General features: G+C 42.2%; 1 protein-coding gene across 1 annotated transcript; it reads right to left on the bottom strand.

The window, feature by feature from the left end:
• LOC104236583 (ruvB-like protein 1) lies at nt 1–27852 on the bottom strand. The gene is given in 8 exon segments (XM_070170434.1): nt 1–117; nt 226–456; nt 811–1044; nt 14972–15123; nt 15396–15545; nt 26589–26724; nt 27045–27233; nt 27772–27852. Coding segments are annotated over 8 exon segments (1290 nt in total).

The following is a 27852-nucleotide window of genomic DNA, read 5'->3' as shown; positions in this document are numbered from 1 at the left end:
TCATTCTTCTGCTTCGCGAGGTGGCCTTGGTAAATGAGCCTTGGCTTTTGGCACAACCGGCTCCGGCATGTCAATTATATGTTCTTTAGACGGGTTCACATCATTTTGGGTTTCCACCTAGACTTATTGAATATCAATCCTCATTTCATTGTTCACATTTTCATCAACCACATCTTCAACTACCAAAGGGACTTTGTCATCTTGCAACTCAACATCATCATCCACGACTTGATTTTGCTTAGAGGCATTCACATCACCGCCTCTCCCACTTCTTGTTGTGACCGCCATAACATGATTATTCCCACTCTTTGGGTTCACTACCGTATCACTTGGTATAGCACCCTTTGGGCAAGTATTCAATGACTGAGAGATTTGGCCTAATTGCACCTCCAAGTTTCGGATAGAGGTGTTGTGAGAAGCTAACTGTGCATCAGAATCTGCATTCCTCTTCATCATCTGCTTGAACATCATTTCAATTCTACCCATATCATTACGAGAAGAACTGGGACTTTGAGAAGGGAAAGGGGGTGGATTGTTCGGTTGTTGGTACATTGAGGGCCTTTGAAAGCCTTGCCCCTGGTTGCCTTGGTTTCTATTGTTGTTCCACCCACCTTGATTGTTATTGTTGCCCCAATTGTTGTTATTTCCATTCCAATTGCCTTGGTTGTTGTTTTGATTACCCCAATTGTTGTTTTGGTTGTTGTTCCAATTACCACCACCTTGTTGTTGATTGCCCCAATTTCCTTGGGGTCGCCATTGTTGGTTTGAAGAGTTGCTTCTATTGCCTTTATAGTTGTTGACATATTGTACCTCTTCACTTTTATCATCATAACCATAATTTTGAAACCCATCACATGTATCATCATATTGCTCAGAATTCCCTTGATTTTGTTGCCTCCTTTGCTTTCTATTGTTGACAAGCATACTAACACCCTCCATGGCATTCACTTGATGATGATTCTGAACTTGTTGCAATTGCTCCTTAGCCAATTTGTTCATAGTAAAAGTAAGCTCAACTATCGCTTGCCCGTGATCATGTAATTCCTTGTGCAAATGGATAACCGTAGGGTCACATAAAGGCACATATGCTCTACTCTACCATGGTGAAGAAGTGTCTGCTATTTCATCAAGTACATCACATGCCTCATCATAATAAAACTTCATAAAATTTCCCTCGAACAATTGGTTAATAATGCATTGATTTGTAGTATTTATGCCCTGGTAGAAGGTTTGTTGTATCATAGCCTCGGTCATATCATTATTTGGGCACTCCTTCACCATCATTTTGTACCGCTCCCAAATCTCATGCAAAGGTTCCGTTGGCTCTTGCTTGAAGGCTAATATTTCATCTCGAAGTGCTGCCATATGACTAGGAGAGAAGAATTTGGCGATAAACGTATCCGCCAGCTCATCCCAAGTTGTGATGGAATGGTTGGGGAGTCTCTCGAGCCAGTCTAATGCCTTCCCCCGAAGTGAGAACGGGAAAAGTCTCAATCTCAGTGCATCCTCGAATACATTCGTCTGCTTGCTCCCCCAACATGTATCTACGAACCCCTTCAGATGTTTGTAGGTATTTTGATTCGCAGCGCCCGTGAAGTACCCACGCTGCTCAAGCAAGGTTAACATCACATTGGTTATTTGAAAGTTGCCCGCCCGAATTCTGGATGGGACAATAGCACTTGCATAACCCTTGTTCGGAAGTACTCTGGGAGCTAGTCTTGGAAGTGGCGGAGGAGGGTCTGGAATATTGTCATTTGGATTCGCATTGGCATGCGGCCCCTACCTTGTCCTTGAGGTGCAAGAGGCACCTCATCTTGCTGAAGATCATCTACCTCCTCCCCCTCTATCACATTTCCAAGAGGGTCATTAGCGCTGTTTAAAGCCATGTTTGTACCTGAGTAGTGACACAAACAAGCAAGTAACAAAGAAGGAAAGAAGAACAATACACAAGACTAGCTAAATAGATAGCCAAAACCGTTATCTCCCCGACAACGGCGCCAAAAAGTGATAACTGCCTACTCCGCACTACTAAAGAGTAGGAAGAGACGGCCGCAATAGCTTTTAGCCGATTTGTGGGTCGAGATCGATTTCCACAAAGAGCTAAGAATGGAGTCGAGTATCTATTTAGGTTGGAATTGCGTATTTGTTCCAATCACTTCCAATCATTTTTTGGGTTTCTTTATATTCTACTATTATCAAACTACAAATTACAATTGCTACTAGATTAATTACGAGTAAATTGTTACAAGTTGTATCTAACAGTTTAAAAGCACTAGGGTAGTGACATCCTCCTAGGTGGCCAATTAACGGGTAATTGAACCTAAGGCACGATTGACATGATTGGGGAATATGCTATAACCGTTGCACAATTTTACCCACTCTCACACCTCTCGGTAGAGAGAGTGATTTTGCCCATTTGACTTCCTCAAAACCAATAGGGTAGGCAAATTTGCTCAAGCAACTGGGGTTCAAGTCAGGTTTTACTCTCTCAAGGTTTAACCCTTTAATTGGGACTATCAATTCTCTTGAGTCCATCCCAATTCCTTGTTGGGTCAATTTCGGAGACTTAGGCTCTTTTTCTCAAGAAGAATCTAAGTCAACTTAGCACAAACTAGTGTTTGCAACCACTAATTCATAGATTAAACCATGAGATTGACCCAAATAACAAGCACCCATAGTCAATCTAACCTTAAATCACAACACCCATCAATTACCCATACTAGGGTTGAGCCACAACCCTAGCTAATGAGTCTAGCTACTCATGCTTGAAGATAAAAATAGAGAAAGAGATGAAAATAAAGATATATTAATTAATTTCTAAAAGGTAAATACAAAGATTCAATGATAAAAACTAAGTAAAAATGCCCAAAATGGCTAAAAGAAGTCTTCTCATGAGCACAGCTAACATCTGATAATATCTAATACCCTAAAAATGGAAAAGGTTCTATTTATACTAAGCTAGAAAAACTGGACAAAAATGCCCCTACGGGCTCAGTGTGGACGCACTAGGCTCTTGACTATGCAAATTCAACTCTCTGAACCTAGGCTCCGCAGACCGCACCGAATGGACTGCGGCCGCGGAGGCATCTAGTGCGGTCCGCACAAACATGATCGCGGACCGCACAAGCTTGATCTTCAGAACTTGGCATCTCTCAGAACTTTGGTTCTGTGGACCGCACAGACTAGTAGTGTTGCCGCGGTGCCTTCAGTGCGAGTCGCACAATATCTACTGCGACCGCACTGCTTTAATGCTTGAAAAACCAACTCTCTGAATCTCCCTAGTGTGGACCGCACAAAGTGTAGTACGACCGCACTAGGCGTGTTTCTCTTGAGTTTTGTCTTGTCTTTGGTACTTGTGACGGTTTCACTCCTTTTGAGCCAATATTTGACATCTTATCACTTTGTTGATCAAAATTTCAATCAAGCACAACTTATGAGCCTTTTGGGACTATTTTGTATGAATTTATAATCAAAGCGTAAGCAAGAAGGAGCATAAAATACGTAAAAATCCCTAGTTATCAACTACCTTCGAGGAGGTTGTTGATATCGCCCATGAGATTGATACGGTTCGCCGTCAGGAGCGAGAGGAGAGGGAGGCCAAGAGGCCTTAAGGATTTGGAAGCTATAGTGGTGCTCCTTCGAGGGACCAGTTTTAGCACAGCAGAGGCCGTTCATTCAGGCCTGCACAGTCAGCTCGCTCAGGTTATCGTGGGGCATCTTCGGGTCATGGTTATCACGGTACTCAGTAATGCCAGTCATCACTGATTGCCTTTCTAGCTCAAAGTTCATCTCGTGCTCCATTAGTTCAGGGCTCTTCTATGCCGAGTGCATCTGCTAGTCACTTCGGTGCAAGGGGTTCCCTTCAGTCTCCTTCTCCAACACTTGGAAGTTGTTATGAGTATGGCGAGATGGGCCACATGTGGAGGCAGTGACCTCGTCGTGTTGCTAGTCCATCCCAGCAGAGGGGTTAGTCTTCGGCTTTAACGCCAGTTCCTTCACCACAATCCACTCAGCCAACTAGGGGTGGCGGTCAGTCAGCCAGGGGTCGCCCCAGAGGGGGAGGTCAATCAGGGGGGCAGTTAGGCCCGTTTCTATGCACTCCCAGGTAGACCTGATGCTATTGCTTCAGATGCTGTCATTACAGGTATTGTTTCAGTCAGTCACAGAGATGCCTCTGTATTATTTTATCCTAGTTCTACCTTTTCTTATGTATAATCATACTTTGCTCATTATTTGGGTATGCCCCGTGAGTTTCTTGCTTTACCTATTCATGTATATACCTCGGTAGGCAATATTGTTGTTGTAGATCGTGTGTACCGGTCGTGTATGGTGACTATTGGGGGCCTGGAGACTCGAGTGGATCTATTACTATTGAGCATGGTGGATTTTGATGTCATTTTGGGCATGGATTGGTTATCTCCGTGTTGTGCTATTCTGGATTGTCATGCTAAGACAGTCGCATTGGCTATGCCGGGTGTGCCACAGATCGAGTGGAGAGGGGTGACTGATTACGTTCCTAGTAGAGTGATCTCTTTCTTGAAGGCCCATCGTATGGTTGGGAAGGGTTGTCTTTCATATCTAGCATTTGTGAGGGATGTCAGAGCTGAGACTCCCGGTATTGATTCTGTTTCAGTTGTGAGGGATTTTCCCAATGTGTTTCTTGAAGATCTGTCGGGCATGCCACCAGACAGGGATATTGATTTTGGTATTGACCTGGTGCCGGGCACTCGACATATTTCTATTTTGCCTTATCGTATGGCACCAGCAAAGTTGAAGGAATTGAAAGAACAGCTTCAGAAACTCCTTGATAAAGGGTTCATTTGGCCTAGTGTATCACCTTGGGGTGTGCCGATTCTATTTGTGAAGAAGAAAGATGACACAATGAGAATGTGCATTGATTATAGGCAATCGGGTTATCACCAGTTGAAGATTCAGATATTCTTAAGACGACTTTCAGGACCCGATATGGTCATTATAAGTTCTTGGTGATGTCTTTTGGGCTGACCAATGCCCCAGAAGCGTTCATGTATTTGATGAACAGCGTGTTCCTGCCTTATCTCGATTTGTTTGTCATAGTCTTCATTGATGATATTTTGGTATATTCGCGTAGTCAAGAGGAGCACACAGAGCATTTGAGAGTTGTGTTGTAGAGATTGAGGGAGGAGAAAATTTATGAAAAATTCTCCAAGTGTGAGTTTTTGCTCAGTTCAGTGGCTTTCTTGGGGCATGTGGTGTCCAAAAAGGGTATTCAGGTTGATCTGAAGAAAATAAAGGCGGTTTAGAGTTGGCCCAGACCATCCTCAGCCACATAGATTCATAGCTTTCTTGGTTTGGCGGGTTATTATCGCCGGTTTGTTCAAGGATCTCATCTATCGCATCGCCCTTGACCAACTAACTCAGAAGGGTGCACCATTTGTATGGTCGGACGAGTGTGAGGAGAGCTTTCAGAAGCTCAAGATAGCTTTGACCACAACTTCAGTGTTGGTTTTGCCATCAGCTTTAGGTTCATATAACGTGTATTGTGATGCTTCGAGAGTTGGGATTGGTTGTGTGTTGATGTAGGAGGGTAGAGTTATTGATTATGCTTCTCTTCAGTTGAAGTCCCATGAGAAGAACTACCCCATGCATGATTTGGAGTTGGCAGTTATAGTTCACGCATTCAAGATTTGGAGGCATTACTTGTATGGTGTGTCTTGTGAGGTGTTCACTGATCATCGTAGTCTTCACCATTTATTCAAGCAAAAGGATCTTAATTTGAGGCAGTAGAGATGGTTGGAGTTACTTAAGGATTATGATATCACTATATTGTATCATCTGGGAAAGACCAATGTGGTGGCCGATTCTTTGAGCCGAAAGGCAGTGAGTATGGGGAGTTTTGCATATATTCTAGTTGGACAGAGACCTCTTGCAATTGATGTTCAGGTCTTGGCCAATCAGTTTGTGATATTAGACATTTCGGAGCCCAGTCGGATATAGGCTTGTGTGGTATCTCGGTATTCCTTATATGATCGCATCAGAGAGCGCCAGTACGATGATCCGCATTTGATAGTCCTTAAGGACAGAGTTCAGCATGATGATGCCAGAGATGTGACCATCGACGATGATGGGGTGTTAAGGATGCAGAGCTGGATTTGCGTGCCCAATGTGGATGGGCTTTGGGAGTTGATTTTGGAAGAGGCCCATAGCTCGAAGTATTCCATTCATCCGGGTGCCGAGAAGATGTATTAGGATTTGAGGCAGCACTAATTGGTGGAGAAGAATGAAGAAAGATATTGTGGGATTTGTAGCTCGATGTCTCAATTGTCAGCAGGTGAAATATGAGCATCAAAGACCGGGTGGCTTGCTACAACAGATGGATATTCCTGAGTGGAAGTGGGAGAGAATCATTATGGACTTTGTTGTTGGACTTCCATGGACTTTGAGTAAGTTTGATGCTATTTGGGTGATTGTGGATCGGCTGACCAAGTCCGCGCACTTCATTCTTATGCTTACTACCTATTCTTCAGAGTAGTTGTTAGGGATTTATATCCGAGAGATTGTTCGGTTGTATGGTATTCCAGTTTCCATCTTTTCAGATAGAGGTATGTAGTTTACTTCGCAATTTTGGAGAGCCGTACAGAGAGAGTTGGGTACTCAGGTAGAGTTGAGCACAACTTTTCATCCTCAAACAGACGGGCAGTCCGAGCGTACTATTCAGATATTGGAGGACATGTTGCGTGCTTGTGTCATTGATTTCGGAGGATCATGGGATGAGTTTCTACCGCTTACAGAGTTTGCTTATAACAACAGCTACCAGTCGAGTATTCAGATGGCTCCATATGAGGCTTTGTATGGGAGGTGGTGTAGATATCCAGTTGGTTGGTTCAAGCCCGGCGAGGCTAGGCTATTGGGGACTGATTTGGTGCCGGATTCCTTGGAGAAGTTGAAGGTGATTCAGGAGAGGCTTCGTACAGTGCAGTCGAGAGAAAAGAGTTATGCTGATAGGAAGGATCAAGATGTGTCCTATATGGTTGGCGACAAGGTTCTATTGAAGGTTTCACCCATGAAAGGTGTTATGAGATTTGGGAAGAAAGGGAAATTGAGTCCTCGGTTCATTGGCCTTTTGAGGTGTTTCGGAGGATTGGAGAGGTGGCTTACGAGCTTTTTTTGTCACCCAGATTGTCGAGTGTGCATATGGTATTTCATGTTTCCATGCTTCAGAAGTATTTTGGGGATCCGTCTCATATTTTGGATTTCAGCACGGTTTAGTTGGATGATGATCTGACATATGATGTGGAGCCAGTAGCTATTGGGGATTGTGACTTGGTCCATCCCGATTGATGATTTTACTGCGTATTTGACTGAAATTTATTTGCTATTATCATGATTTGGGCTGATTACCATATTTGGGCTTCGTGCCAACTGCTTGAACCCTTCGGGGATTTTTATTACTATTTCCTCACTGTTTTGACCTATTACTTGAACTCAGTCATGTTATTTTTTATTGTTTTACTACTCAGCCTTTTTTACTCAGTTTTGAGATTTAATGATATTTTAAATGATGTTTTGGGCTGAGATAGACTATTTTACTCATGCCCGAGGGGCTTGTGATGATTTTCGGACTGAGTAAGGAGGAGGGCCTAGTTGTGAGGATACACTGGTACCGATATAAGGCCGAGGGCTTGAGATACATATATACGCCACGAGGTGGCTTGATTGATATGAGGCCGAAGGCCTAGATTTGATGCCACGAAATGGCTTGATATTGCGCTTGGGCCGTAAGGGGCCCCTCCCAGAGTCTGTACACCCCTAGTGAGCGTGGGTACCCATTGTGATGTGAGATTGAGCCCGAGGGGATGGTATTGTTCTGAGGTTTGAGCCATAGGGGCTGGTACTATTTTGAGATGTTGCTCGAAGGGCGGATTTGTTGATACTGTACCCGAGGGGCAAATTTCTATTTGTTTACTTACCTATCAATTACTTGTTTTACTTGTTGAGAAAGGGATTTTCACTTGAATTTTTCACTGTTTTACTGTTTTAAGTGATTTTTCTACTTCATTATGAAATGCCTTGTGTTTTACATGGTTTCTTACTTTCAGTCATTATTTATATTTGTTACTCACTGAGTTGGAGTACTCAGTTTACTCCCAGCACCCTGTGTGCAGATTTAGGCGTAGCTGGTACTTCTCCTGAGTGCTGATTCCTCCAGTTCCAAGCGGTTTTTGGAGACTACGAGGTAGCTGTTAGTGTCCGCAGCCCCGTGTCTCTACTTCTATATCATTTATGTTTCCTTTCAAACACTTGTAGTAGTTTATGACTTTAGCAGGCTAGTATTATTGTTTAGAGATGCTTGTGACTTGTGACACCCCAGTTAGGGCTGTGTCGGGTTGGACTTTCCGCATTGTTATTGATATTTCCGCTATTTAGTATTGTTTAAATCTTGTTTAGACTATTTTTATGTTGATTAACTACTTTAAAGTTGAGTTGGGTTGAACTGGCTGGCCTTATCTTCACGAGAGGCTCCATCACGACCAGGTTCGGGGTTATGGTCTTGACACCTGCCTTGTCTTTTGAGGCTTTGCTGAGATTGGACAAGTTTACCAAGCTATTTCCAATCCGTTTCAGTGGTACACCTTCTGAGGACCCACATGATTTTCTCAACCGCTGCTATGAAGTATCGTAGAATATGAGAATAGTTAAAAGCAATGGAGGTTGATTTTACTGTGTTTTAGATGACGGATTTTGCAAAGAGGTGGTGGAAAGACTATGTTTTTACTAGACCCATTATGGTTCTGTCTAAAGATGCGGACGCATTGGGAAGATCACCCAGTGAATCTTGTAGGGGTGCAACAGACCTTGGCGTCTGGTTGATTTATATGAGTTACAAAGGTCAACATTATGGATTATTGGACGTTGTGACCCATGACATCGCGCCAAATGGGGATCTCTACTATCAATGAATGGATCGAATGGTCATATGTTATATCAGTCTTGACCTGAAATTTATATATATATATATATATATATATATATATATATATATATATATAGGTACATGAGTGTCTCCCCAATAATTTACATATATTTAAGACTTGAGACATATAGGGGATTAGGTTAGGACTTGCGATATGTCTACCTCCTTAATAATCCAATACTTCATTTTCGAAGGAGTTAGAAAAAAAAACTTTACATTTACAGAAGGTTTGCTCAGTGTGGAAGTCAAGGTTGCAAATTTTAGGGTGCTTCAGAGAAAGTACAGTGGTTGATGATCTTCTGGACTATGTAGTTCGTGCCAAGATTTATCTTGATGGAGCTATACTTTTGTAATTATTGTGCATAATTAGGGGAAAGAGTTACCGCAAAGAAGAATCGAAGAGTATAAGAATAAATAGGTTAGCTCAGCAGTGTTGAGTCAACATGGAAAAAGAAGAAATTAGCCGCCGGTGTTTGTGGCAAGCCTATGAAGATGGCAGACTAGCCAATGCAACACCACCTACTCGGCTCAGTTCTCATAAATATTTTTGAAGGAGTTTGTCTCCCGAATTATCTGTGATATGTGGTATATGTGGTCTGAACGGTTGTGTCAGGTCACCATGACAGTGTCAAAATATGTCATCAGGTTCAATAAGTTAGCGGTCATACTCCTACTTTGGTTCCTAAGCTAGAGAGCGAGTCCACAGACTCTTTAAAGGACTCAATTATGATATTGAGATTTTGTACAACTCGGGAAGCTACAAGCTGATGCTTCATCTCGGCTAGTGGTAGAAATTGCCAAAATGTTAGAATATGTTCTGGATGAGGAAAAGAGGAAGCTAAGGAGACCAATAGGTCTCGAGGTTTTAAAGGATTTAGCAGATTCTACTCTACAACTACAAATCATTATGACAGGGGCTTGGGTAGCCGGCTAGCCCAGTCAATATATCTGATTACTCAAGTTGCTCCAGTAAGTTCTTTTAATGCACTACCGACTTGAGCTTCGTATAATGGTTATTCCAGTTATCTAGCATAGACTCAGTATGAGCAGTTGAACCCTCAAAGGGATTGTTATGAATGTGGTAGTACTAGGCACATCATGGGAAAATTGTCCTAGACTTGGGAGAAACATATTTTTATAAAAGCACTCAGGCTACGTACCCCATTGCAGTTACTACTCCACTTAAATGACAAGCCAGAGGTAGGGGTCAGTATGTTTGAGGTGGAGGTGAGACTCCTAGAGGTGGAGACCCAACCCGTTGATATATTTTCCATGGTATGGCTAAGGTCGCAATACCAGATGGTGTCATTACATGTACGGTCTTGAATTATTATAAAGCAACAATTTTCTTAACTTGATTTAGTTTTGAGTATCGAGGCAAGTCCTCTTATTGTTCTCCACTTATGAGTGAACTTCGTAATTCTGAAATCTACTTATATGAATACTCATGTTGGGGGATTTGATAGAGATAGCTATGTCTATCATTATGTATTGTGATTTTGTTAAACGGAAAATTATTCAAAAGAAGAAAATGGAATGTTCCAATTTGGCACAATGTGCATATTACTTGTGGTACAGAGTTGAGGATGAGATCCTTGTGTTTTATATAATGTGAAATATTTAAACTGGACTACAAGTTGTGGTAGATGTTATATAAGGACGAGGTCCTTGTGGTAAAAAAAAAGTATGTGTTTAAATGACCCCTTTGTGAAATTAAAAAATTGTACTATAGTACTTATAGGAAGTCATGCCTATTAGACTTATTTGAAAAAAAAAAATTCTTGTATGAATATCTTTGTGCATAATTTGCCAGATTTGTATTGTAATTATTGAGTTTTAGACTACGAGGCGAGTGCCCGGGGGATGTAAATTGTTACTCGTTAATTCGGGTAACTAATTATGAGATCTTCATGCCTCGTTGTTAGTAAACTGGAGGTTTGAAACGAGATTTTGTTAACATGAGGTTAATTGGTGATGCTGTAATCTTTTATGAACAACTATTAAGACCAGATATATGGTTATGGTCATACATATGATGTGTTTCATGTCAAGATATCATTGTAATAATGTCGTGCTTGTAATGCAGAGATTAGTGTTATTAATATATACTTTGTGGTGCTTTGTTGGGTTGTAGACATGTTGTTAGGAGTTGTTTTGGTGTTACTCTGGTAGGTGGATAGGCCCAATTATAGGGGAGACTCTGCCGAAATTTCTAAAAAATTTGGGAGTTAGAAAAATTTGGGATATTGAGATGTGCAAAGAAAGAGATAAGTTACATTATGTGTTTAAGGACATGCTCTACTTCTCATTTGAGGACGAATGACCCTAAGTTTGGGAGAATGTAATACCCTATATTTGATGGGTGCATAGGCACGGGTTGCTATAACCAGTCGAGACTAATATCGTGTGTTGACGTGAAAATCGGACCTTTCTGGAAATGATTGGAGTGTAAGAAATTTGGTCTTCAAGTTTACAAATATGGATAAAGGAAATAATCTCAATTGAAATGGTGTTGTCGGACTTATGTCGAATGCGGTAATGTGGGATCAATCGCTAATATTTGTGTAGAAGTAAAATCAACAATTTGGTAACCTGAGAATAATTCTTAGTGCGTTCTAAGACGAACGGTTGTTTTAGAGGTGGAGAACGTGATGACCCAACATGTCATCTTAAAATTAAATAATCATCTTGGTATTTTAAGACCTTGAAAAGTAGTATCAATAATTCCTCGACTCGCGTGCACAGTTCGTATAATTTTTCGGAAGGTTTTTATGTGAAAAATGGATTAAATTGTGAACTAGAACTTTAAAACTCAACTGAGTTGACTTCGGTCAATATTTTGAGCAAACGAACCCGGATAAAAGTTTTGACCATTCCGGTAGTTCCGTATTGTGATTTGAAACTTGGTCATATACCCGAAATCGAATTCGGAGGTCCCTAGATCAAATTATCGAATCTAGAAATCTAAGGCTAAAGATTTCTTAAGTTTGACCGGAGATTTGACTTTTGAGAATAAGACCCCGGAATAGAATTTTGATGATTCCAATAGTTTCGTATGGTGATTTTGGACTTAGGCACATATTCGGAGTTGTATTTGGACGTCTGTAGGATAATTCGGCGCATTTTGGCGAAAGTTAGAAAATAGACGATTTTTTGAAAGTTTGACCGAGGGTTGACTTTTTGATATCGGGGTTGGAATCTAGTTTTGAAAATTTTCATAGCTTCGTTATGTAATTTATGACTTGTATGCAAAATTTGAAGTCATTCAGACTTGATTTGATAGGTTTTTGCATCGAATATAGAAGTTGGACGTTCTTAGACTCATTAGGCTTGAATTGGGGTGTCATGCACAGTTTTAGCATTTTATGATGTGATTTGAGGTTTTGACTAAGTTCATATGATATTTTAGGACTTTTTGGTAAATTTTGTTGAGGTGCCGAGGGCCTCGGGTGGATTTCGAAAGGTTAATGGATCAATTCGGACTTGTATTTATCTACTGAAATTTTCTGGGCAGTTTCTGCATTTTTAGCACGTGTGAACAGTGATCGCACCTACATGAACAGTATCTGTGTACAATAGTCGTGTACAGTAGCGTGTACAGTATCTGTGAACACTAACACGAAAATTCTGGACAGTGTAAAGGATGGGCAACCCGGTTTTCCTCATTTGTTTGGACTTCCAAGCTTGGATTTTGGGCAATTTTGAGCGAGAAGTTACGGAATTTCTTGGGGTAAGTGTTTTTGACTCTCTTGTGATTATATTCCATGAATAAATCTTCAGTTTTTGCTTTAAATTATTGATATTTGAAGAGAAATGGAGGAGTTTTCTAAAATTTCATAAAAATAATTTTTCAAGCTTTGAACATCGATTCAGAGTCAGATTTGAGTAAAATTAGTATGGTTGGACTCATAATTAAATGGGTTGTTGTATTTTGTGACTTTTATCGTATTCCGAGACACGGGCCCCACTGGCGATTTTTGGGTTAATTTTGGATTTTGTTGAAAAATTAGTATTTTTATATTGAATTAATTCCTAAAATATGCATTGAATGAATTGAGTTAATTGTGACTAGATTCGGGACATTTAGAGGCCGATTTGAGTAGAAAAGGCATTGTGGAGTAAGATTTTGCTCGGATTGAGGTAAGTAACGGTTATAAATTTGGTTCTGATGGTATGAAACCCCGAACATTGTGTCGTATGACTATTTTGGAGGTGACTCACATGATAGGTGACGGGCGTGTGGGCGTGCACCGTAGGGATTGTGACTTGGTCCGTCCCGCGAGACTGTGGAATTAATTTGCCTACTATTTAATACATGTTCCATATGTTTTCATAGATATTGACTGTACTTCATGTTAGAAATCATGTTTAGGCCCTATGTGATCACTGTTGAGACCTGCGAGGTCGTGTACTTACTAAATTAGTTGCTAATTGTTGTTTTGTACTTGGTCGTAGCTTTTATTGCTTATTATGCCTCCGTCTCATGCTGTTCATTATTGATACATGACATTACCTCTGCCTGGGCTGTTTATATGATTTTTGAGAGCCCGAGAGACTAGAGATATTGATGACTAAGTGAGGCTGAGGGCCTGATCTGTGAGGATTTTTATGGGATCGGGCTGCACACCGCAGCATGTTGTTACTGATTTATGATTGAGTAAGGCCAAGGGCCTGAGTGATTTATGCCATGAGGTGGCTTGTTATAGTGCTTGGGTTGAAAGAGCCCCTCCGGAGTCTGTACACACCCCCAGTGAGCGCAGGTACCTATTAAGTGCCGAGTGCTGATTGACTGGGAGGAATGAGTGAATGTGAGGAATGAGTGATTGTGAGGTTGGAGTGAATGGGAGGACAGAGTGATTGTTATTCTGAGAAAATACATTACTTCATTATTGTTGCATCGCAGATGTCATATCACTATTTTGACAATTATTGGAAGATATTATTTACTACTCAGTCAAATTTGATATTTGGTTTATTGAGTACGTATTGATGTGACTTAAACTATTAAATTGAAAGTAAAATTACTCTTATTTGAAAGTTATTGAGATAACTGTATTTGCATAGCTCGTCACTACTTCTCAATTCCTTATTTATTTCTGTTACTTACTGAGTTAGTGTACTCATGTTACCCCCTGTACCTCGTGTACAGATCCAGATACTTCTAGTCACGGCGGTTGTTGATTGAGGAGTCAGACTTAGGAGACTATTGAGGTAGCTGCATGGCATTCGCTGACCTTGACTCTCCTTTCCTTTCATGTTGTATTGTTCTATATTTTCACACAATGTTTTATCAGTCGGATGTTGTTATCATTTAGATGTTCATGCACTCAGTGACACCGGGTTTTGGGGATGGATTGTTTAGAAATTTTGGAGTTATATTCTATTCTAAAAGGTTTTATGTAATATTAACTCCTTCCGCCTTTATTTAAAAGTTCTACTGTGTTGAGATGTTGAGTTGAGGCTTGTCTTGTACCACAATAGGCGCCATCACAACGGGTGAGATTTTGGGCCGTGACAATATAGCATTTCCTTTACAGTGCATGTCATCACCCATTGAACACCAAAAAGGTTCAGGATCACCCTCCAGATAGTCGAGGACACAGGGCAATGCAACAAAAGATGATCAACTTCTTCCCCTGAGATTTTACACATATAGCACAAACTAACAAGTGTAATGCCCCTCATTTGCAGATTCTCTGCAGTCAAAATTACTCCCCTTGCCGCTGGCCATGCAAAAAAGTACACCTTCATGGGTGCCTTAGGAATCCAGTATCTATCTAAGGTATCTATTTCCTCACTCCTCCAAATGATATACAGAATTTCACACACCCTTCAAGTGTTCAAGTGAGTTTGTTAAGACAAACTATGATCTTTGGTAATCCATAGTTAAGCTATAGAAAATATTGAACATGTGGAAAAGAAGCACAGAAATCAGCTACATGCATACAATGCCAGGGTAATCTTCTATTTGCGCCATAGCAAAATAAGAAATGCGACTGCATGGGAAATGAGACAAACCTGTACTATCTCCTTCTTTTTATGAACCTCTCCTTTAGGAAGTGGAACAAACTCCTCTGCCTTAGGATCAAATTTTGTGGCAAAAGCATCACTTCTGCCCACTCTTTTAACCGCTCCACTGTTTGATTCAATGTAAATGACATCACCAACAACTACTTGCACATATATCATGGAGACATGAGATATCAACAGAGAAGATTAGGCTCCCTTGCAAAATAAGTGTATATGGGACATAAGCAAATTAAAGACAAATATAGTTCTTGCAATGCCTTCTGAGAACATGATTCAATAAGAATGACATGGAAGTTAATGAATTTACTCAAGAGTAAATATGCTTCAATCTAGATTCAAATGTTGGATGTTAATATAAATTTCATCATTATCCTATTTATTGAACATATTAACAAATTGATACTTCACTAACTTACATTCTCTTTAATTAAGGCATCATATATTGTAGGGTCAAGCTTCAATTGTTTGGTACCTTTGACAGTTTTCAACCCAATTATTACATGGCTAATACTTTTACCATATCCACCTGTCATGCTCTCACTGTGACGACCCGACCCGTCGTCTCATGAGTTACCGCTCCATTTTCTCCATTTCTGCTTCTTTATGCCTCGTTATCCGTGTTTTATGTGATCGAGTTGATTAGTTTGCGTTCGGGGTGGATTTGGTAAGAAATGAGACACTTAGTCTCTTTTAAGAAGGTTTAAGTTGGAAAACGTCAACCGAATGTTGACTTATGTGTTAGAAAACTCAGATGTGGATTCCGATGGTTCGGTTAGCTTCGAGAGGTGAATTAGGACTTAGGAGTGTGATCGGAATTGGTTTTGGAGGTCCGATGCAGAATTAGGCTTGAATTGGCAAAGTTAGTATTTTGGCGATTTCCGGTTGATAGGCGAGATATTGATCCGAGGGTCGGAATGGAATTACGAGAGTTGATGTAGTTGTGTTATGTCATTTGTGATGTGTGTGCAAAATTTCAGGTCATTAGGACGTTGTTTGATTGAGTTTTTGATCGAAAGCGTATTTCGAAAGTTTTTTAGAAAACTTAGGCTTTAATTCGATGAGAATTGATGGTTTTGGTGTTGTTTGAGGTGTTTTGATGATTGGAACAAGTTTGAATGAGGTTTTAGGACGTTTTGGTGCTCTTGGTTGAGGTCCCGGGGGCCTCGGATGAGTTTCGGGTGGTCAATCGAACCATTTTCTAAGTTGAAAAGTTGCATATTTTGGGAGTTCAGGTGTTGCAGAAAATAACCCTTCGCGTTCGCGAGGGGTATGTCGCATTCGCGTAGAAGGATTTGAGGAAGACCATAATTAAGCCTTCGCGTTCGCGAGAGGTGCCTCGCGTTCGCGAAAGGATGGGAAGCAGTGCATTGCGTTCGCGAGAAGGCACTTGCGATCGCGTAGAGCAAATTTGGGTCCAAGGCATATTTTTTCATTGCGTTCGTGTAAGGTTGTCGCGTTCGTGAAGGTGTAGGAGGCAGAAGCATCGCATTCATGATTGGTGTGACGCATTCGCATAGGGAAAAAATTGTTCAACATAAGTTTGTGCTTCGTGAACGCGAGGCGTTGACCACGTTGGCGATGAAGGAATATCAGAACTGGGCAGAAAGTTTATAAGACATTTCCTCCTCGATTTTGAGCCATTTTTCTACCATAGTTGATCATTTTGAGAGCTCTTTGAGGGAGAATGAAGAGGGATTCAAGGAGAATTGATTGGAGGTATGTTTTATGAACCAAAAACATGAATCTATTGTGAAATTAACCTAGAAATTCATGGAATTTAAGCTAACAATGGAAGAACTAGGGCTTGGAATTTTGAACTTTTGAAATTGGGATTTGAAGGAACATTTGAGGTCGGATTGGATGACTTTTGATATGTCTGAACTCGTGGGGTGATAAGGAATCTAATGATGTGAAAATTTCTGAGTTTCGAGAAGTGGGTCCGGGGCTCGGGTTTTGCAAATTTTGGGATTTTTGATTTTTTCCGATTCTTTCGATTGGGTATTGTTCCCTTAGCCTATTGTGATGTATTCGTTGTGGGTTTTGTCAGATTCGACGCACGAGGAGGCCGATTTGAGAGGCAAGGGCATAGCGAGCTAGAGTTTTGGCCGGCTTGAGGTGAGTAATGATAGTAAATGATGTCCTGAGGGTTTGAAACCACGGATTGCACATCGTAGTGCTATATTGAGGTAAGACACACGCTGGATGATGAGCTTGGGGTCTTTTACTACTGAGGATTGTGACCTGGTCCGTCCCGATTGACGATTTTACCGCGTATTAGACTGAAATTTATTTGTTATCATCATGATTTGGGCTGATTGCCATATTTGGGCTTCGTGCCAACTATTTGGACCCTTCAGGGATTTTAATCACTATCACCTCACTGTTTGACTTATTATTTGAACTCAGTCCTATTGATATCTACTATTTTACACACTCAGCCACTTTTACTCGTATTTGAAACTTAAATGATATTTCTAAAAGATGTTTTGGGCTGAGAACTACTATTTTACTAATGCCCGAGGGGCTTGTGATGAATTTCAGACTGAGTAAGGTCGATGGTTATATGTGAGGATATGCTGAGTGATATGAGGCCGAGGGCCTGAGATACATTATATGCCACGAGGTGGGTTGAGTGATGTGAGGCCGAGTGCCGAGTGATGATGCCACGAGGTGGCTTGATATAGTGCTTGGGCCGTAAGGGTCCCCTCCGGAGTCTGCACACCCACAGTGAGCGCAGGTACCCATTATGATCTGAGAGTGAGTCCGAGGGGTTGATACTACTCTGAGTGATCGATACTGAGCCCGAGAGGCTGATACTATACTAAGAGTGAGCTCGAGGGGCTAATACTGTTCTGAGCGATTGATACTCTGCCCGTGGGGCGGATTTCTACTTGTTATTTACCTGTTAAATTACCTGTTTTACTTGTTTTTAAAAAGGAATATCATTTGATTTCTTCTCTGATTTACTACTTTAAGTGATTTTACTACTTGATATAGAATTGCTTTGTGCCTTTACGTGTTTTCATACTTTCAACCACTATTTATAATTATTACTCACTGAGTCAAAGTACTCACAATACTCCCTACACCATGTGTGCAGATTCAGGCATCTCAGAGTCCACTCCTGAGTGCTGATTCTCCCAGTTCAGGTAGTGATTCAGAGACTACGAGGTAGTTGTTGGCGTTCGTAGCCCCGTGCCTCCCTTATCTTGTCATCTTCATGTTTGTAGAACTATTGTATCGGATTTAGTGTTCAGTAGACTTGTATTCGGACTTCATAGTTGCTCATGACTTGTGACACCCCGGTTTGGGCTGTGTCGGGATGGTTTCAACTGTTGTTATCATTAATTTCACAATTTATGGATATTATATCATGCTTTAGAACTATTTATGATATTTAACTGTTTAAAAGAGGTGTTTTGTTCGGTCTGGCAAGCCTTGTCTTAGTGAGAGGCGCCATCACGACCAGGTTTGGGAATTGGGTCGTGACAAGTTGGTATCAGAGCCTAGGTTACTTAGGTCTCACGAGTCATGAGCAGGTTTAGTAGAGTCTCGCGGATCGGTACGAAGACGTCTGTATTTATCCTCGAGAGGCTACAGAACCTTTGGGAAAAACTTAATATTCTTGAAACTCTTGACGTGCGAACTCGTTTGTTCGAGAACTAAACTTCTGTATTCTATTCCCTCGTAGATGGCGAGGACTCGTGCTAACAGATGAGGCAGACGACCACAAGTACCACCCACTGAGGCCACTAGAGGCCGTGGACGCGGTCGTGATCGTGGTAGAGGCAGAGGAGTGAGGGCAGCACATGTTGATCCACTAGCTGCCCCAGCTCAGGACTAGGCTCTAGCTATGGATGCTCCAGCAGCACCAGTTCAGGCACCAGCTGTTCCCATCGTGATTCCAGGTCTTTAGGAGGCCCTGACCCAGATCATATCGGTTTGCACTAGCTTGGCTCAGGCAGTTTCAGCTACCACAACAACTACTACTTCACAGGCTGGGGGAGGCAATCAGACCTCCACTGCTCGCACACCTGAGCAGGCAGTGCAGGGATTGCAGATGCCGGGAGCACCTCCAGCTCAACCGGTTGCACCAGTTCAGGACTTTGTGGTTCCAGGTATGCCAGATGATGAGCAACGTCGTCTTGGCAGGTCTGGTAGGCTCCAGACTCCTTCATTTAGTGGTGCTGAGGGCGAGGATGCCTAGGGTTTTCTCGACAAGTGTCAGAGGATGCTCCGTATGACATGGATTCTTGAGTCTAGCAGTGTGTCATTTACCACCTTTCAGTTCACTGGGGTTGCTTTCACTTGGTGGGAGGCGTATAAGAGGCGTAGGCCGGCAGGTGCAGCGCCTTTGACTTGGCAGAAGTTCTCCAATCTCTTCTTGGAGAAGTATGTACCGCAGTCCTGCAAGGAGGAGCTGCATAGGTAGTTTGAGTGGCTTCGGCAGGGTGATATGATTGTGTCTCAGTATGAGTTGAGGTTTTCTGAGTTGGCTCGTCATGCCACCTAGATGGTCCCGACAGATCGTGAGAGGATCAAGAGGTTTGTGGATGGCCTTAACTATCATCTCTGTATTCTGATGACTAGAGATAGAGTTTTGGGTATTTCATTTGAGGAGGTGGTTGATATCGCTCATGAGATTGAGACGGCTCGCCGGCAGGATAGAGAGTAGAAGGAGGCCAAGAGGCCCCGAGGTTCTGGTAGTTTCAGTGGTGCTCCGTCTAGGGGCCAGTTCCAGCACGGTAGAGGTTGTTCTTTCAGGCTCGCTCAGCCGACCCGTCCCGAGTATCGTGGGGCATCTTCAGGTATTGGTTATCATGGCTCTTAGCAGGGTCAGCCTTCGCTCAGCACCCTTCCAGCTCAGAGTTCATCTCGTGCCCCATCTGTTCAGGGTTCTTCTATGCCAAGTGCATCAGCTAGTCACTCCGGTGTGAGGGGTTCCCTTCAGTCCCATTCTCCAGCACCTGGGAGTTGTTTTGAGTGTGGGGAGTTTGGGCATGTGTGGAGGCAGTGTCCTTGTTGTATTGCTAGTTCTTCTCAGCAGAGGGGTCAGCCCTTGTCTTCTGCTCTAGTTACTTTACCACCTGCCCAGCCAGTAAGGGGTGGAGGTCAGGCAGCCAGGAGTCGCCCTAGAGGTGGAGGCCGATCAGGCAGTGGCCAGGCCCGTTTTTATGCTATTCCAGGCAGGACCAATGCTATTGCTTCTGATGCTGTCATTACAGGTATTATTTCAGTCTGCCACAGAGATACCTCTGTCTTATTTGATCTCGGTTCCACCTATTCTTATGTGTCCTCATATTTTTCTCATCATTGGGTACGTCCCGAGGGTGTCTTGCTTTACCTGTCCACGTATCTACTCTAGTGGGCGATACTATTGTTGTAGACCATGTGTACCGGTCATGTGTTGTGACTATTGGGGGTCTGGAGACCCGAGTTGATCTATTGCTATTGTGCATGATGGACTTTGATGTTATTTTAGGCATGGATTGGTTATCTCCGTGTCATGATATTCTAGACTATCATGCCAAGACAGTCACTTTGGCTATGCCGGGTGTACCGAGGATCGAGTGGCGTGGCATGGCATGGCGTGACTGATTATGTCCCTAGTAGAGTGATTTTTTTCTTAAAGGCCCAGCGTATGGTTGTGAAGGGTTGTCTGTCATATTTGGTGTTTGTGTGGGATGTTGGAGTTGAGACTCCTAGCATTGATTCTATCCCAGTTGTGAGGGAGTTTCCCGATGTATTTCCTGCAGACCTGTCGGGCATGCCACCGAACAGGGATATTGATTTCGGTATTAACCTGGTGCCGGGCACTCAGCCCATTTCCATTCTGCCATATCGTATGGCACCAGTAGAGTTGAAAGAGTTGAAGGATCAGCTTCAGGAACTCCTAAATAAGGGGTTCATTCAGCCTAGTGTGCCACCGTGGGGTGCACCGATTTTGTTTGAGAAGAAGAGGGATGGCACGATGAGAATGTGCATTGATTATAGGAAATTGAACAAAGTAACAATTAAGAACAAGTATCTTTTGCCTCGTATTGATGATTTATTCGACCAACTTTAGGGAGCGAGGGTGTTCTCCAAGATTGATCTCCGTTCGGGTTATCACCAGTTGAATATCAGGGATTCAGATATTCTTAAGACTGCTTTCAGGACTAGATATGGTCACTATGAGTTTTTTGTTATGTCTTTCGGGCTGACCAATGCCCCAGCAGCGTTTATGCATTTGATGAACATTGTATTTCGACCCTATCTGGATTCGTTCATTATTGTATTCATTGATGATATTCTGGTGTACTCACATAGTCAGGAGGAGCACGCGGAGCATTTGAGAGTTGTATTGCAGAGATTGAGGGAGGAGAAGCTTTATGCAAAATTCTCCAAGTGTGAGTTTTGGCTCAGTTCAGTGGCTTTCTTGGGACATGTGGTGTCCAGCGAGGGTATTCAGGTTGATCCGAAGAAGATAGAGGCGGTTTAGAGTTGGCCTAGACCGTCCTCAGCCATAGAGATTCGTAGCTTTCTTGGGTTGGCAGGCTATTATCGTCGGTTCGTTCAGGGATTCTCATCTATCGCATCACCTTTGACCAAGTTGACCCAGAAGGGTATTTCATTTGTATGGTCGGATGAGCGTGAAGAGAGCTTTCAAAAGCTCAAGACATCTTTGACCACAGCTTCAATATTGGTTTTGCCATCAGTTTCTGGTTCGTATACCGAATATTGTGATGCCTCGAGAGTTGGGATTGGTTGTGTATTGATGCAGGAGGGTAGAGTTATTGCTTATGCTTCTCGTCAGTTGAAGCCCCATGAGAAGAATTACCCTGTTCATGATTTGGAGTTGGCTGCCATAGTTCATGCATTGAAGATTTGGAGGCATTATTTGTATGGCGTATATTGTGAGGTATTCACTGATCATCGCAGTCTTCAGCATTTATTCAAGCAAAAAGATCTTAATTTGGGGAAGCGAAGGTGGTTAGAGTTGCTTAAGGATTATGATATCACCACATTGTATCATCCGGATAAGGCCAATGTAGTGGCCGATGCGTTGAGCCGAAAGGCATTGAGCATGCGGAGTTTGGCATATATTCCAGTTGGGGAGAGACCCCTTGCAGTTGATGTTCAAGCTTTGGCCAATCGGTTTGTGAGATTAGATATTTCGGAGCCTAGCCGAGTGTTGGCTTGTGTGGTTTCTCAATCTTCCTTGTATGATCGCATCAGAGAGCGCGAGTATGATGATCCGCATTTGCTTGTCCTTAAGGACAGAGTTCAGCATGATGATGCCAGAGATGTGACCATCTGTGATGATGGTGTGTTGAGGATGCAGGGCCGGATCTGTGTGCCGAATGGGGATGGGCTTCGGGAGTTGATTCTAGAGGAGGACCATAGCTCGCAGTATTCTATTCATCTGGGTGCCACGAAGATGTATCAGGATTTGAGGCAGCACTATTGGTGGAGAAGAATGAAGAAAGATATTGTGGGATTTGTAGCTCGGTGTCTCATTTGTCAGCAGGTAAAATATGAGCATCAGAGACCGGGTGGCTTGCTTCAGCAGATGGTTATTCCCGAGTGGAAGTGGGAGAGGGTCACTATGGACTTTGTTGTTGGACTTCCACGGACTTTGAAGAAGTTTGATGCTATTTGGGTGATTGTGGATCGGCTGACCAAGTCCGCACACTTCATTCCTGTGAGTACTACCTATTCTTTAGAGCAGTTGGCAGAGATTTATATCCGGTAGATTGTTCGGCTGGATGGTATTCCAGTTTCCATCATCTCAGATAGAGGTACTCAGTTTACTTCGTAGTTTTGGAGAGCCGTACAGAGGGAGTTGGGTACTCAGGTAGAGTTGAGCGCAGCGTTTCATGCTCAGGCGGACGGACAATCCGAGCGTTCTATTCAGATATTGGAGGACATGTTTCTTGCTTGTGTCACTAATTTTGGAGGTTCATGGGATGAGTTTTTGCCGCTTTCAGAGTTTGCCTACAACAATAGCTACCAGTCGAGTATTCAGATGGCTTCAAGAGAGGCTTCGTACAGCGCAGTCGCGTTAGAAGAGTTATGTAGACCGGAAAGTTCGAGATGTATCCTACATGGTTGGTGAGAAGGTCTTGCTGAAGGTTTCGCCCATGAAGGGTGTTATGAGATTTGGAAAGAAAGGGAAGTTGAGTCTGCAGTTCATTAGGCCTTTCGAGGTACTTAGGAGGACTGAGGGGGTGGCTTATATGCTTGCTTTGCCACCCAGCTTGTCGAGTGTGCATCCGGTATTCCATGTTTCTATGATCCGGAAATATGTTGGGGACCCGTCTCATGTTTTGGATTTCACCACAGTTCAGTTGGATGATGATTTGACCTATGATGTGGAGCCAATGGCTATTTTGGGTCGTCAGGTTCGGAAATTGAGATCAAAGGATATAGCATCGGTGAAAGTGCAATGGAGAGGTCGGCCCATGGAGGAGGCTACCTGGGAGACCGAGCAGGAGATGCAGAGCAGATATCCTCACCTGTTTGAGGCTTCAGGTATGTTTCTTGACTCGCTCAAGGACGAGCGTTTGTTTAAGTTGGAGAGGATGTGACGACCCGACCCAACATCTCATGAGTTACCGCTCTATTTTCCCCATTTCTGCTTCTTTATGCCTCATTATCCATGTTTTATGTGATCGAGTTGATTAGTTTGCGTTCAGGGTGAATTTGGTAAGAAATGAGACACTTAGTCTCTTTTAAGAAGGTTTAAGTTGGAAAAAGTCAACCGGATATTGACTTATATGTTAGAGGGCTCGGATGTGGATTCTGATGGTTCGGTTAGCTTCGGGAGGTGAATTATGACTTAGGAGTGTGATCGGAATTGGTTTTGGAGGTCCGGTGTAGAATTAGGCTTGAATTGACGAAGTTAGTATTTTGGCGATTTCTGGTTGAAAGGCGATATTTGGATCTGAGCGTCAGAATGGAATTCTGAGAGTTTTTGTAGCTTCGTTATGTCATTTATGATGTGTGTGCTAAATTTCAGGTCATTCGGACGTGGTTTGATTGGGTTTTTGATCGAAAGCATATTGCGGAAGTTTTTTAGAAAACTTAGGCTTGAATTCGATGAGAATTGATGGTTTGTTGTTGTTTGAGGTGTTTTGATGAATGGAACAAGTTTGAATGAGGTTTTAGGATGTGTTGGTGCTCTTGGTTGAGTTCCTGGGGGCCTCGGATGACTTTCGGGTGGTCAATCGGACCATTTTCTAAGTTGAAAAGTTGCAGATTTTGGGAGTTCAGGTGTTGCAGAAAATAACCCTTCGCGTTCGCGAGGGGTATTTCGCGTTCGCATAGAAAGATTTGAGGAAGACCAGAATTAAGCCTTCGCGTTCGCGAAAGGATCGGAAGCAGTGCATCGCGTTCGCGAGAAGGCACTCGCGATCGCGTAGAGCAAATTGGGGTCCAAGGCATTTTGTTCATCGTGTTCGCGTAAGGTTGTCGCGTTCGCGAAGGTGTAGGAGGCATAAGCATCGCGTTCGCGATTGATGTGACGCGTTCACGTAGGGCAAAAATTGGTCAACGTAAGTTTGTGCTTCGCGAACGCGAGACGTTGACCGCGTTCACGAAGAAGGAATATCAGAACTGGGCAGAAAGTTTATAAAACATTTCCTCCGCAATTTTGAGCCATTTTTCCACCATAGTTGATCATTTTGAGAGCTATTTGAGGGAGATTGAAGAGGGATTCAAGGAGAATTGATTGGAGATAAGTTTTATGAACCAAAAACGTGATTCTATTGTGAAATTAACCTAGAAATTCATGGAATTTAAGCTAAAAATGGAAGAACTAGGGCTTGGGATTTTGAACTTTTGAAATTGGGATTTGAAGGACCATTTGAGGTCGGATTGGAGGACTTTTGATATGTATGAACTCGTGGGGTGATAAGGAATCTAATGATGTTAAAATTTTTGAGTTTCGAGAAGTGGGCCCGGGCCTCGGGTTTTGCCAATTTCGGGATTTTTGATTTTTTTCGATTGTTTTCGATTGGGTATTGTTCCCTTAGCCTATTGTGACGTATTCGTTGTGGTTTTGGTCAGATTCGATGCACGAGGAGGCCGATTTGAGAAGCAAGGGCATAGCGAGCTAGAGTTTTGGCCGGTTTGAGGTGAGTAATGATCGTAAATGATGTCATGAGGGTTTGAAGCCCCGGATTGCACATCGTTGTGCTATATTGAGGTAAGACACACGCTGGATGATGAGTGTGGGATCTTTTACTACTGGGGATTGTGACCTGGTCCGTCCCGATTGACGATTTTACCACGTATTTGACTGAAACTTATTTGTTATCATCATGATTTAGGCTGATTGCCATATTTGGGCTTTGTGCCAAATATTTGGGCCCTTCGGGGATTTTTATCACTGTCTCTTCACTGTTTGAATTAGTATTTGAACTCACTCCTGTTGATATCTACTATTTTACACACTCAACCACTTTTACTCGTATTCTAAACTTAAATGATATTTCTAAAACATGTTTTGGGTTAAGAACTACTATTTTACTAATGCCCGAGGGGCTTGTGATGATTTTCGGACTGAGTGAGGTCGAGGGCCATATGTGAGGATATGCTGAGTGATATGAGGTCGAGGGCCTGAGATACTTTATATGCCACGAGGTGGATTGAGTGATGTGAGGCCGGGTGATGTGAGACCGAGTGCCAAGTGATGTGAGGTCGAGTGCTGAGTGATGATGCCACGAGGTGGCTTGATATAGCGCTTGGGCCCTAAGGGGCCCCTCCAGAGTCTGCACACCCATAGTGAGCGCGGGTATACATTATGATCTGAGAGTGAGCCCGAGGGGCTGATACTATTCTGAGTGATTGATACTATGCCCGAAGGGCGGATTTCTACTTGTTATTTACCTGTTAAATTACCTGTTTTACTTGTTTTTAAAAAAGGAATATCATTTGATTTCTTCACTGATTTACTACTTTAAGTGATTTTACTGCTTGATATAGAATTGCTTTGTGCCTTTACGTGTTTTCATACTTTCAGCCATTATTTATAATTATTACTCACTGAGTTAGAGTACTCACATTATTCCATGCACCATGTGTGCAGATTCAGGCATCGCAGAGTCCGCTCCTGAGTGTTGATTCTCCTAGTTCAGGTAGTGATTCGGAGACTACGAGGTAGTTGTTGGCGTTCGCAGCACCGTGCCTCCCTTATCTTGTCATCTTCATGTTTGTGGAACTATTGTATTGGATTTAGTGTTCAATAGACTTGTATCCGGACTTCATAGTTTCTCATGACTTGTGATACCCCGGTTTGGGCTGTGTCGGGATGGTTTTCACTGTTGTTATCATTAATTCTGCAATTTATGGATATTATATCATGCTTTAGAACTATCTATGATATTTAACTGTTTAAAAGAGGTGTTCTATTTCGTCTGGCTAGCCTTGTTTTCGTGAGAGGCACCATCATGACCGGGTTTGAGAATTAGGTCGTGACACTCACTCTCTTCTGAAGATAGTCCAGTCACCTACATTAAGAATTGTTTAAAAATGAGATCAACTTCACAACGCATCAACATCGCAGAATTACAGTGCCAAGGACCAGACACAAATGAAACGAGAAATGGGATGGAGTATCGACTTGCCTCTCCTTCATAAACTTCCTTATTTTCCTTGATACGAAGACCAATAGCTCAATGCAAATTTTCCATTAAAACCTAAGTTTTCTTCACTTCTGATGAATACACTTCAGATCCAACCATCGGGCAAAATGGAACCTGCAACATCGAAGTCAATGCTACCGATCACATACAAGCTATATTTTGGATTGCCAATCCTAATAAAGTAAATTTTCATAACAAACGAAGAAGATTTACAATGCCCATTCAATTCAAACATTATCAATATTCAATCAATCAATTACCCTCAACCCTTAATCATTTGGGCTCGGCTATTTTGAATCATTGAATCCTTTATATGAATTCTACTCTGCTTGATCCCATTTCATTCCAATACTGGTAAATAAAGCTCAAAACATTATAAATATGATAAAAGAGAAGCATTAAATCCATAATCAAAAAGAGTAAAAAGAATGCACCTTGCTTCCAAGTTCTTGTGATGTACCAAGAGCAAGAGTTGTCTTCCACGTACCAGGCGGACCAGCAAGTAGTAAAGCCTGACCCGCCATCTTATTTTGGCATATCATATCAACCACAAGCCTTGCAGCTTCTCTAGCTACTGTCTGAACCACAAATCCAGCTGCCAGTGGTATTGGCATCCCATTGGGCTACAATATAATACAATGTAGTCACATTCAAGCAACTATATGTTGGCAATTTCAGTATAAACATACATAAGAATTAAACATCAAATGCAAGAAACCTCTTGGTAACTAAAGAACCAGCAATAACATACCAGCTCTACAAAAAAGTATTACCAAAGGCCAAAAACCCTAAAACCTAAAAAACATTAACCCAAAAATTTGTCTAAAAGATAAAAAGGGTACAAAGAGTAGACTGAGACAAACAGGGGGTTGGTTAGACCCAACAAAAGATTGAATCTTTACACAAACTTAATACCAAAGGTCTAAAACCCAAAACCCCAAAAAATACATTAACACAAAAGTTTGCTTAAACAGTAAAACAAATAGGGGGCGGTTAGAGCCAGCACAAGTTTGAAGCTTTACACAAATTAAACACCAAAAGTTAAAATCCAAAAAAACACAGAAAAATAATTAACTCAAAAAAAAAATTGGTTAAATGGTAAAAAAGCGTATAAATAGTGTACAAATACGAGAGGAGGTTGGTGTAAAAAGACGAAGTTACCTCAAGGCCAAGGCATTTATTATGAGTATGAGTGGTGATTCTCTGCTTCTTAGTGGTCGATTGAACCTCTTCTATCTTCAT

This window comes from Nicotiana sylvestris, chromosome 3 (assembly GCF_000393655.2).
Source record: "Nicotiana sylvestris chromosome 3, ASM39365v2, whole genome shotgun sequence".
In the NCBI taxonomy this organism is placed as follows: Eukaryota; Viridiplantae; Streptophyta; class Magnoliopsida; order Solanales; family Solanaceae; genus Nicotiana; species Nicotiana sylvestris.
This window is presented reverse-complemented; position numbering and strand designations above follow the sequence as displayed.